The 13,261-nt window shown below is 40.1% G+C and overlaps 1 protein-coding gene across 1 annotated transcript in view; it reads left to right on the top strand.

Moving 5' to 3' along the window:
- Positions 1–9,213, top strand: part of LOC134752402 (uncharacterized) — a 39,061-nt gene extending 29,848 nt beyond the window's left edge. The window contains exons 16-18 of the mRNA XM_063688113.1: positions 2,609–2,695; positions 4,910–5,112; positions 6,433–9,213. Coding sequence (XP_063544183.1) covers positions 2,609–2,695; positions 4,910–5,112; positions 6,433–6,490 — 348 coding nt within the window. The 3' untranslated portion in view covers positions 6,491–9,213. The remainder of the gene's footprint in view (positions 1–2,608; positions 2,696–4,909; positions 5,113–6,432) is intronic.
- The last annotated feature ends 4,048 nt before the right edge of the window (positions 9,214–13,261 follow it).

The following is a 13,261-nucleotide window of genomic DNA, read 5'->3' as shown; positions in this document are numbered from 1 at the left end:
CTGCGGCGCTGTGCTGCCGTCGCCAGGGTGAGTGCACGGGGACACGTACACACACACACACACACACACACACACACACATCTGCTCCCGCGGCGTCGCGCGCGCCGGCGCCGTGCCCGCGCTGCTGCGGCGCTGTGCTGCCGTCGCCAGGGTGAGTGCACGGGGACACGTACACACACACACACACACACACACACATCTGCTCCCGCGGCGTCGCGCGCGCCGGCGCCGTGCCCGCGCTGCTGCGGCGCTGTGCTGCCGTCGCCAGGGTGAGTGCACGGGGACACGTACACACACACACACACACACACACACACACACACATCTGCTCCCGCGGCGTCGCGCGCGCCGGCGCCGTGCCCGCGCTGCTGCGGCGCTGTGCTGCCGTCGCCAGGGTGAGTGCACGGGGACACGTACACACACACACACACACACACACACATCTGCTCCCGCGGCGTCGCGCGCGCCGGCGCCGTGCCCGCGCTGCTGCGGCGCTGTGCTGCCGTCGCCAGGGTGAGTGCACGGGGACACGTACACACACACACACACACACACACACACACACATCTGCTCCCGCGGCGTCGCGCGCGCCGGCGCCGTGCCCGCGCTGCTGCGGCGCTGTGCTGCCGTCGCCAGGGTGAGTGCACGGGGACACGTACACACACACACACACACACACACACATCTGCTCCCGCGGCGTCGCGCGCGCCGGCGCCGTGCCCGCGCTGCTGCGGCGCTGTGCTGCCGTCGCCAGGGTGAGTGCACGGGGACACGTACACACACACACACACACACACACACACACACACATCTGCTCCCGCGGCGTCGCGCGCGCCGGCGCCGTGCCCGCGCTGCTGCGGCGCTGTGCTGCCGTCGCCAGGGTGAGTGCACGGGGACACGTACACACACACACACACACACACACACATCTGCTCCCGCGGCGTCGCGCGCGCCGGCGCCGTGCCCGCGCTGCTGCGGCGCTGTGCTGCCGTCGCCAGGGTGAGTGCACGGGGACACGTACACACACACACACACACACACACACACACACATCTGCTCCCGCGGCGTCGCGCGCGCCGGCGCCGTGCCCGCGCTGCTGCGGCGCTGTGCTGCCGTCGCCAGGGTGAGTGCACGGGGACACGTACACACACACACACACACACACACACACACACACACACACACACACCACGCGAAGTCGAAGTCACTATGTATGTATTCGCCACTCTTACTAGGCTGTTAGAGTACACACCCCACACTACCGTCTTTTAACGAATTCGCGGAGTGAAACACGCCTGATCTGACTTAAAACTATAAGTTGGTGGCGATTCAATTCAATTCAATTCAATATGTTTAATTCAGGCAAAAACCCATAGATAAAAATTACAAATTTCTTAAACTTAACAATAATAAACAAGTTTGGGAACAAATCAAATTATTTTATTAAATATTTTGATTTGTTTTTTTTTTCTATTACAGTTTTTAACAATAATACATAAAATAAATTGAAATTACATTACATTAAAATTAAAATTACAGTTAATTATTATTTTACTTACTTCCGACATCCGATATCGGATCTGACACTGTGAAAACGCTTTTAGCGTTAACTAAAGACGCCGGTTCGAATCCGGCCTTCACCACTGGTGGGCTTCGTCACTTTTTCTTTAACATGGCATCTATTTGAAATTTTTAAGCATAATTTTCAGCTAAAATTCAAGTTAATAGCTTTTAAATAATAAATAAATATTATAGGGACATTCTTTCACAAATTGACTAAGTCCCACGGTAAGCCCAAGAAGGCTTGTGTTGTGGGTACTCAGACAACGATATATATAATTTATTTATTTTAATTTATTTAGAAACAAACAGTCTTATAAAACATGTAGGTGAATAAGCTGACAGCTAGAATTTATTACAATGTAGACCTATAGTTTCCTGTATGTAAATTATTAATAAAACTTAATACTATGAAATGCTATCTGAGACAACAGTGAAATTAACAAATAATGAAATAACTTAACTAAGCTTTAATACTAATTTAATAGAGAATAAACTTTCTTCTTAAATAACCCTAACGAACTGCCAAATATATCCGCGTTCATACACTTTTCATTATACAACCTGCATGCGCGTTTAATATATGATTGCTGTGCATATTTAGTGCGACATGTCCCAACACTGAACAGCATTTTGCTAATATAATAATACTTATACAAATACTTAAATACATAGAAAACATCCATGACTCAGGAACAAATATCTGTGCTTATCACACAAATAAATGCTCTTACCGGGATTCGAACCCAGGACCATCGGCTTCACAGGCAGGGTCACTACCCACAAGGCCAGACCGGTCGTCAACGCTTTTGGTTTGTCTGATTGCTTTGAATAATTACTTTTCTACATTTTGTATTTCATTAAGTTCCCTTTGAGTTTTTCTGCCCTAATTAATTAGTGGAAACTGTTTTGGCTTGTGTTTTATTAATATTAATTCATATTGTGTATGATTGTAAGCTGTTTGTTTCCCAATAAAAAAAAAAAAAATAAAAAAAAATAAATGGTACAATATGGAATAACAACATTTTGTTGTGTGTATGTAATGTAGGTGGCGCTGCACTGGGGTCGCTGCATGCGGCACGCGAGCGCCGCACTAGCCTTCTCGCTCTCCGAAGACGGCTGTCTCTCTCTCAAGGTATAGTAATTCAAACATCAAGCGTTAAATCATTTTTAACAAAAAAAAAAAATACCCTTCCGAAACTGGATGAAAGTAAGGTACCATTCGATTCCTTACATTTTATTTAAAAAAAATATTGTAAGTATAGCAAGTAGCAACAATATAGAGTTTTATCAATATAGAGTATCGGGAGCTCACAAATAATACAAAAGGTAATCACGGTCTATATCCCGGTCAATATAAGTCTAGCAACAATATATTTTCCATACATCGAAACGGCTTCTAAGCAAAGCGGCACAAGTGACGTCACGATGTGTTGCCATTTTGTTAGTGCGCGTCGTAAGTAAAGTGCGGGCGCCAGACTTTGACCATCATTTGTGACTTTTGTATTGCTTGAAGATAATTGGGTCCCATACAGACATTTGATCCTCAAAACAAACCTGATCGACTGATACAATAAAAAAAAAGTCAACTACCCAATTATTACAAAAACAGAGATAGCAGTTATTTTTAAACACAATTTATATTTAATCAATCAAGTGCGAGTCGGACTCGCGCACCGAGCGTTCCGTACTTTTTAGTATTTGTTGTTATAGCGGCAACAGAAATACATCATCTGTGAAAATTTCAACTGTCTAGCTATCACGGTTCATGAGATACAGCCTGGTGACAGACGGACGGACAGCGGAGTCTTAGTAATAGGGTCCCGTTTTTACCCTTTGGGATCCGGAACCCTAAAAATTGTCAACTACGTTATTATTAGAAAAACAGAGATAGCAGTTATTTTTAAACACAATTTCTATTTAATCAATCGGATTTAAGTATAATAACCGGCCAAGTGCGAGTCGGACTCGCGCACGAAGGGTTCCGTACCATTACGAAAAAAAAAACAGCAAAAAAATCACATTTGTTGTATGGGAGCCCCATTTAAATATTTATATTATTCTGTTTTTAGTATTTGTTGTTATAGCGGCAACAGAAATACATCATTTGTGAATATTTCAACTGTCTAGCTATCACGGTTCATGAGATACAGCCTGGTGACGGACAGACGGACAGCGGAGTCTTAGTAATAGGGTCCCGTTTTTACCCTTTAGGTATGGAACCCTAAAAAGTAGGACAGTTGACCGTGGCGTCATTTTCGTCAAAATCGATCGTCTTGACAGTTAGATTATTTTAAACCGGGTCACTCACGTATTATTAAGTCGAATAGCTCGACATGTTTCGGTCCAATTTACGAGGACCGTCTTCACGGAGACACGACACGTGTTCACTGGTCGAGGGCGCGGCGTGTACTGCGGGCCGGCGACGTCATCGTTGCGATGATAGCTCTACCCTCCGTATTGCGTTTGTCAAATGTTGCGTGTTGCGTGTGTCTTGACAGTTGTAAAAAAGAAACTGATTTGACTAGGAGAATACCCTATTCATAGACATAATATATACAAGTAAGACACGCCACCGAGCGACCGGGGGTAAGAGAAAGAATATTCATATAAAATTTTGGCAGCATAAGGATTTTTTTTCTTTCACTCTTATAAATTTCGGTATTTCGCCATTGCCTGATGCCACCCGGTCGGTGATAAGGACAAAGCATGGCACTATTTTCTCTTTCCTCTTATAGGAATAGCAATAAGACTATCTTTCTCTGTCAAAGAGTGTCAGGCCCTTGACCCTGTTATGCTCGCTCTCAACCAAAATGACGACTGAGGCCATAAAACTCGAGGCAGGGGTAATAAAGCTCGGCGGTCGTAGTGATGGCAATGTGTCGATTAAGAAATGTTTTAAACGTCGATGTCATTATATTTTTTTTTAGTTTCACTGTAATTGCCCAATTATTTAATCATTTTTGCCTGTGTTAATAGTATAAGTTAGTAAATAGTAGCGTAGTTAACCTTTTTATACTTCAGTTTTACACTTCCATACCTTAAATAAAGAAATTGTATAGATTATTTATTTGAAATATTATGCACAATGTATTTAATTAAGTATGTTACACCGTATTTTCACTTTTATTATAATAATATTGAATTCATGCACAATAAATGTACCTATTCACTCACTCAATTTATCGACAATATCTACATTCCTTTATGTGTGTTTACTACCAGCACTAATGGTCTCCGCTCGCTCCGTGCAATACAATGGGAAACTGATAACTCGAGCTAAAGGTTTTATTGCCCTAGTCGTCTTTTTGGTTGAGGGCGAGTATAGACGTATACATGCGGTCGTCAGGTGGCGAACATCCCGCTCCGCTCCATCTGGGAGGTGACCCTGCGCGTGGAGCTGGTGGACGACGGGCGCGCCCCCCCCCACCCCCGCGCGGTGGGCGTGGCCGTGGCGCCCGTGCTGGCGGCGCGCACGCCCGGCGCGGCCGAGCTGCACGCCGTGCTCGCCGCCGTGCCCGAGGACTGGGGGCACGTGCCCCGCACCGTGTGGTGAGTACCGAGGGCCCTATCAATCAATCAATCAATCAATCAATCAAACTTTTATTGGTAAAATAGAAGTATTTTATATGTCAACACATTATTAAGTATTATCTTATACATAGAACATTACTTACACATTTCACAGGAATTTTTTTTTTTTTTTTTTATACCTATACCCGTACACCTAGCATTACATAGATCAGCTATACGCGGGCGCCCGTGAGGGACAAAACATACGCAAATCGACAACATGATTGGTCGATTAGATTCGTAGCCCACCATAAACCATACTAAATTTACGGTGGGGAATAAAAAAAAATGTGAGACTGACAAGGACAAACAATAACAGCCCCTCCTACTGAAAGATACATAAGACTATCCCGTTCGGTCATTTCCCCCCCCCCCACCCCTCATGACCGATCCGGTTATACTAGATTCATGCCTGTACCACAGAATAAGTGCCAGTTGCACCATCCGCATTTGACAGATTGATCAACGTCACCCGGCGCGCCGCGGCGGTTTACTATCAAACTTTCTATTTAGCGAACTCTTTAAGAGTCCCCGGCGAGCTCGGCCGAATTGCACCTTCCCATATAAATGTAGTTCCGCTCTCATTTTAAAACTACGTGTTGGATTGTAATGAAACTTTGCACATACAATGAAATGAGATATATCTAGGTCTGAAATTAGTTTGTATAGCTCCAGTTTATAAAACAAACAGAGAAATGTCTTCACGATAGTCACACTAAGTCGACAGATAGGTAGGTTAGCTTTAGATGCCCGAAGGGCAAACCGCCCAGAAATATGAGCCCCGGCCCCGACTAACAGACTATCTATATATTGTGACAACCAAAATTCACTAATAAAAGAAAAACACAAAAATTAACCTTATTTTGGTACTAGCACGGGTCAGTATGGCTCTTAAGCTAAAGTTTGATAAATTTTCTTTAAAAGAAAATAATTATCAATATCAAGTTATTTATTAAAGTCGGACCAAAGTAACACAGGCATGGCATTTGCAATGACAAAGTTTGCCAATGTCATCATTAATATCAAATCTCTATGAAAATATGACGTTTTTAATGACTAATGACACTCCCTCACTTTCTGTTAAAGTCAATGCAAAATTACGATGACTGACAAAGTACGATGGCCCAGTGGAAGATTTTAAAACCGTATCGAGTGCAGCCATCACCTACTTGGACAAATGTAGATTGAGATTATAAGCTACCTAATAAATGAACAGTGTAAAATATAATTGCCATGCGATAAATAAAATAAAATGCAAAATTCGCTTAGTCGAGGTATAATTCATTTTTTTTATTACAGGAAAATATTCAAATATCTGAAGAACAAAACGCCAGAAGACGACCTGCTCATCGTGTAACGCACACACACATCCACACACACACAACCACACAAACGACTACACAACAAAACATGCTATATTGGCTGAATGCGCCAGGAGCGCGATGCCATTAAAAAAAAAAACATGCTATACTAGACCGTGGGCCAACTGAGTTCCGTGACCAATATCATCCGGGTGTTTTTATTTACGTGTGGCCGCGGTACCTCAACCCACCAACGGAGCGGCAGCTAACGTCCACGACGGCTCATTACACATCGCCCTTCAGGAGTTACCGCCCGGGATGCGATGACTGCCGAAATTTGCGCCTGGCCCGCGGTCTATCCTCGACCCGCCCATGCGATTTTTAAAGGACATATTCCATTTTTAAGCAAGTTACGAATAAAAAGCTTGGATAGATTGAGGTTATACTGATTTTTTTTAATAAGGAAAATCAACTATTTTCCAAATAATTTGGTTTAAATTTCATTGGCTTAGAATGGGTATGGTGGGCAAGACGAGGCTATACATAGGTCACAAGAGTTTCTACAATTGTGACGTTTTCAACCAAAAGGTACCACATTGTCGGTTGTCGATAAGGTTGATTACAAATTGAAGGTACATGGAAATAGCGCCTTATTGACAACCGACAATAAGTACCCTTTTGGTTGAGAATGGCACGATTGACCACTTAAAGATCGTGTAACCAGTTAAAAACCAGCAAAAAGTTTTATTATTTAGTATCGTAACAGACTTAATAAGATTTTGTATTATTAGGAACATTCTATATTATATTTATGGTCAGCAGGCTCCGTAAGCCTTTAAGAGATTACATATACTTAAGAAAATCCCACCAATGCCGCCATAGCCCGGGTGGCCGAGTGATTTAGCCATTTGCCGCGAACGCAGAGGCCGCTGGTTCATTTCCAGCCTAAGGTACTGGAGGCCTTGGTCACTTATTCTTTCGTCGTATAATTTATAATTGGCCCCAAATTGGCACATTAATTTTGGCTACGGTGGTACACACGGCCAGAACTTACACATACATACAGTATGAATTATCTCAGATGATTTTGAGCTCGGGCCTAATCTGTTAAACAAAAGGTATTGTTTCCTTTATGCAGTGGTTACACTGCTTACTGCTAATACGGCATAAGTAACGGGAACAAGCCAGTTTAAAAAGCAAATTTACCATCATATTTATCATCATTCGCTTGCCCTTGTCCCATTCACTTGGGGTCGGCGCAGCATGTCCTTTTCTTCCATACATCTCTGTCACCCGTCATCTCATCATTCACTTGCGTTAGTTTCATATCATCTTTCACACAGTCCATCCACCTTTTCCTCGGTTTTCCTCTCCTCGTACCTCCCTCCACATTCATTCTTAATACCTTTCTCGTCACATGACTTTCATCCCTCCGCATCACATGCCCGTACCATGCTAGGCGATTTGCCCTTACCATCATATTTATATGGTTCAAATTTATAAAACAGCCCATTCGGAGATAAAACGTTTTGTTATCTCCAAAGAAAAGACCGCCCTGATTGTTCTCTGAATGAGCTGTCACATAAATTTGAATCTTAATACTATCACAAATAATCACAATAGTTTTTAAACGACATGGTTGTTTTGGCACGTGCTGAAGACCGCTCTTAAAATTTTAATTTTAGCGTTGACATTTAAATTTATTTTTGACTGCGCATAATGAATTACTATTAATTTTTAATCTTAATTTTAGTATTATTTTTAATCAGAATTTAATCAATCTATTATTATTAGTACCAGTATCCATTATTATGATCAATCTATTAAATTTAAATGTCAAGATTTATTTATTATTAATTTTAACATAATTAAGTGCAACTGTTGTCTTATTGTGTTATGCTTATTATGTATATGGACCAATGTTGTCTGCAATAAATGATAAATAAAATAAAATAAAAGAAACAAGGGCTTTTGGGGCTTTTGTTTAACAGATTAGGACCCGAGCCCGAAAAAATCATCTGAGAAAATTCGTATTATTGACTATCAGTTTAGATTTTAGAACTTAGTGATAAGCGCAAGATATGAGCTACAACCACAAGACTGATTGTTAAATGTGCCATTTTCAACCAAAAGGGTACTTATTGTCGCTTGTCAGTAAGGCCAAAGAGGATATAATAAGATAGAGCGGTACTGTCATAGTAAATTTTGTAACCACAGTAAATTCACTGCCATCTATCGACACACTTTAAAACTAAAAATGAAGATTTATAAAAATACGATAAAATGTATTTAAATATGGATAAATGTTTTTTTATTATTTGCATTAATTATTTTTATGATTTTGACCCATGTTCTTTCACTGATATGCGTTAAAATTGTTAAATAACCAACGAAACCGCCAACGTCCTCTATACGAGAGTAGGCCAAAACTAGTGGCGCCATCTGATCGAGAATCAAATTTTCGTGATTTTCGAAGCACGTTTTTTCCTTAAACTGTATCCATCTATTACGGAGTTATATCTATCTTTGGTAAGGCGCTATTTCCATATAGCTTCAATTAGTAATCAACCTTATCGACAAACGACATGGTACCTTTTGGTTGAAAACGTCACAAATAGACTTTATACTAATACTAACCTATTACTACTAATATCATAAATGCGAAAGTAACTGTCTGTTATCTCTTCACGCTTATCCGCTGAAAAGATTTAGATGAAATTTGACATGGAGGTAGTTTGAAGCCCGGGGAAGACGGATAGTTTTTAACAATCAATAATTATCAATCCACGCAGTATTACTCTTAAAACCTTTCCAATTTGTCCGTTACTAAAGTTGTGACTAAAATGCATCCACATTGCATTTATCAGGCGGTCTAGCATAAGTTGCGTTCTCGCGCGCGACTCCATACATCTAGCGCGACTTCAAGTATGGACTCGCGCGCGAGAACGCAACTTATGCTAGACCGCCTGTTATGGAGCAACACTGTGGAACAGTCGCCATCAGATATATCGGAGCGGCCGAGGTGCTCAAAAATATCTGAACACGCACCTAGCGCCTTGACAATAGAGGCGTGTTCAGATATTTGTGACCGCCTTGGCCGCTTCGATATATCTGATGGCGACTGAACATGGTAACAACTTTTTGGGAACAAATCAAATGTGCCATTTTCATCCAAAAGAGTACTTATTGTCGGTTGTCAATAAGGCGCTATTTCCATATAGCTTCAATTTGAAATAAACTTTATCGACAAGCGACAACGTGGTACCTTTTGGTTGAGAACGTCACAAAGTATAATTTAAAAGTGGAAAAACTCACTGTCTTGGTTACGGTCTTGGTAGCTCAGATAGCAGCGTACTGGGCTAGCGATCCAGTGGTCGTGAGTTCAAGTCCCACCCGTGACAGTGATTTTTTTTCCACTTTTATATTGTTTCTAAGCTTAATAGCATTGTTTGCTGACGTTTATGTTTGATACAGAATTAAATCAAATTATTTTTATCAAATAGTCTAGGTATATGTATTGTATTGTATATTGTATTAATTGCAATGTATGGATCTTGTTATGCGAAATAAATATATTTATAAAATATACTTATTTCAAGAAAAAAAAGGGACGGAACCCTCCACGGTAGTGAGGGCCGAATTCGAACCGGTGTCTAGCCATCGCGGCTCGGGCCAGCCAGCTTTTTTTTTGTATGAGTTCAAGGTGTTCACGAGGAAACCGAAAGATTTTAACCACGCTTTTTTGAGGCCAAAAGAAGGAAATTTTTTTAATAAGTTTAAGTCAAATTCGCAAAAAAAATATTTTTTTTTTGTTTTTTTTTTCGATTTTTCAGATGTATTTGTACATAAAAAGTAAATATTATTGGTAAACTTGTTACTTAAAATGGACTTTTACTTATTTTTTTCGTAAAACGTAGTTTTTACAAAGTGTTACTTGTCACTTTTTGACATTTATCAATAAGGTTACTTAGACTACGTCCCACACTGGCAACATCGACATCAAAAATGGGGACTTCCGGTTCGAGCGCCATCTTGATAGTTAGCATCGTGATTAATTACTTTGTTTTTTGCTTATTAATATTGTTTAAAGTGTAATATCGATAGCTTATTATACAGTAAACTAATGTGGTAGTGTGCAGTGAATGGAGAATTAATTTTGAAGCGCGTTTAACCACCATCTTGGAGTCAACGGCCGGTAGTCCACGTGCTTCTTGTAAAGTCTAGCTATCGATTTACAAGAGCTAACAAATCACCGTACACTGTCTTGTACAACCGTACAATTTTTGTCGTTTGTAAACCTCTCAATACCTTGATACTGGCGAAATAGTCCCACTGGGCTGAAGCCATAATTTTAAAAGAAGAAGAAGAAGAAGACATCAAAAATGCGTTTTGCACTATGTAACAATAAAAACTTGTTTTTTTTATTGGTATTAACTCTGAAACTAGGCAAATTACAGAAAAGTTTATAGGACATTTTAGTCTTTAAATATGATCAGGAATACGCTGTTAAAATTATTCGGTATCCTCATGTTACACCGTGTATGACATATTTGATGTTATATGACATCTATTAATCTAGTAACATTAGGTAACTTATCCAGTAACTTACTTGTGTTGCTCCACTAAAGTTAACTGCAGCGGGATGCACCTATATACACTCATGGACAGATTTAGGCACGCAAAAAAAAAAGGTTTAATTACTAGAGTTAAACCAAGAAGGGTCTGGAGATATTTTGACAGCACACGCAAACTTCTATGAAATTATGACGTATTAATAACACTGGCACCATGGAGACTATAAAGGAGCCAAATCTCTATATATGAAAAGTGTCCATCAAAAAACAGTAATTAGGCGGCGCCACCATACACCGAAATACTACCAAAAACAACCTACGTAATTTGGTCGGGTTATTTGTTGCCTTATATGGTTCATGTTATACTCATGTCCCAGAGCCTAACTAGCGCCACCGGAGAGATTAGGAACTGTTATTTAAAGCTGAAAGCGGTCACTTTTACAACAATTCTGCCATAAGAGTTTGCGATCCTTTCTATACCATCCATAACTGGTACTGTGTGCGCTGTCAAATTCTCTGTAAACTTTTCTTGGTCTAACTCTAATTTTAAAATTGCGGTTCTGTAATCCAGTAATTAAACCTTTTTACGTTCCTCTAAATTTGTCCATGAGTATATTATTATTACTTTTGTATTGTGGATGTAATGGATTCAAAGGCTTTTGTACATAAAATTTACTTTTAAAATATCAGGAACCAGAATGTAGCGGTCGTGAACATTGTAGTTAGATACTATGAAAAGAGTAAAAAACAATATAAATATATAATTTTGTATTCTGTATTAAATTGTGTTTGATTCGTACAATTATTATGTTAAATTTTGATAAGAGAAATATATTGTGTGAACGTAACTGTTTGTTTTTTTATGAATCCATTTATGTTCTTAATTTTGATTTTAATCTTAACATACTACGTACGTACTAGTCAAAGTGTGAATTAACAATTTAAACAATGTATTTTTTATGTGAAATGTCTTTAAAAAAACCCGTAGGGGTCGGATCAAAAATTAAGTAATTAAGTCCGACTCACGCTTGACTGCACATTTCTAATAGGTTTTCCGGTGATCTATAGGTAAAGATCTATTTTGTGTATTTTTTTCAAATTTTTTGACCTAGTCGTTTCGGAGATAAAGGGCGGGAATGGTCATTGTTTGCCTATTTTCTTGAATAACTTCTAAACTATTTATCTTAAAATTATAAAAAAAATATACTTGAGATTCTCACAATGACACGACATTTGATATGTAACACGATATAGTTTGACAAACTTTATTTTTTAATTTTCTCATTTACCCCTTAAAAGTGGCCCCCGTGTTTAAAATTAATTTGTTTACGTTACATGTCCATCTTTGGGTCACAAACTTACATATGTGTACCAAATTTCAACTTAATTGGTCCAGTAGTTTCGGAGAAAATAGGCTGTGACAGACGGACAGACAGACAGACAGACAGACGGACAGGCAGACAGACAGACGCACGAGTGATCCTATAAGGGTTCCGTTTTTTCCTTTTGAGGTACGGAACCCTAAAAATAGCCCCGACAAACACTTAAAAGGTGAAAAATTTAATCCGGGTCTCAATGAGAGGATACTTTTCACCACACCTGCTCGTAGGTAAATGCTCGCTTTATTATTTAAAAGCTAATGTTCATTCATTCAAAAACAATTGTTATTAGTTTTACAAGGGGGCGAAGTTGTTGTTTAACTCCTCGTGCTAATATTGACTCGCGAGTAAGCGAAAGATAACAAAATTGAACTAAGAGCGTTGGTTTGAAAAGTGGAATCTTGAGCATTGCGAGGGTTTCAAGGCATAAGGATTAAGCAAACTGCTATAGTGAAACGCGAAACTTCACCACAAGAACGTGTGAAAAAACTTACTGTAAACTTGCTGTAAACAATTACAAATTAAATCAATATGAACGTCGTTCAAAATGATAATTTAAAAGTCAATTAAATAAAAAGTAAATTATAACCAAATAACTAACAAAAATAGTCCCCAAATCTGATCCCTGCGGAAGGGTGCCCATAATGCTGGCTACATTTCCCCGCTGTACCTATGGCAATTCCGATTCTTTGGTCAAGGAATGAGCCAGCCCTAGGATCTCTGGAAGGAGCATCTTCTTTAAATCTTTAAGCCAATCTTTAAACAAACTAAACGCATCCTACACCAAGGCAAATAACATATACTAATCTATGGCTGCCGCCGCTCCGCCAGGCCTTAGTGGAGTAGCGGCTAAATGGGACGGCGCCACAGTATC

Source organism: Cydia strobilella, chromosome 24 (genome assembly GCF_947568885.1).
Source record: "Cydia strobilella chromosome 24, ilCydStro3.1, whole genome shotgun sequence".
Taxonomy (NCBI): domain Eukaryota; kingdom Metazoa; phylum Arthropoda; class Insecta; order Lepidoptera; family Tortricidae; genus Cydia; species Cydia strobilella.
The sequence above is the reverse complement of the archived record's forward strand: the minus strand, read 5'-3'. Positions and strand labels throughout refer to the sequence as shown.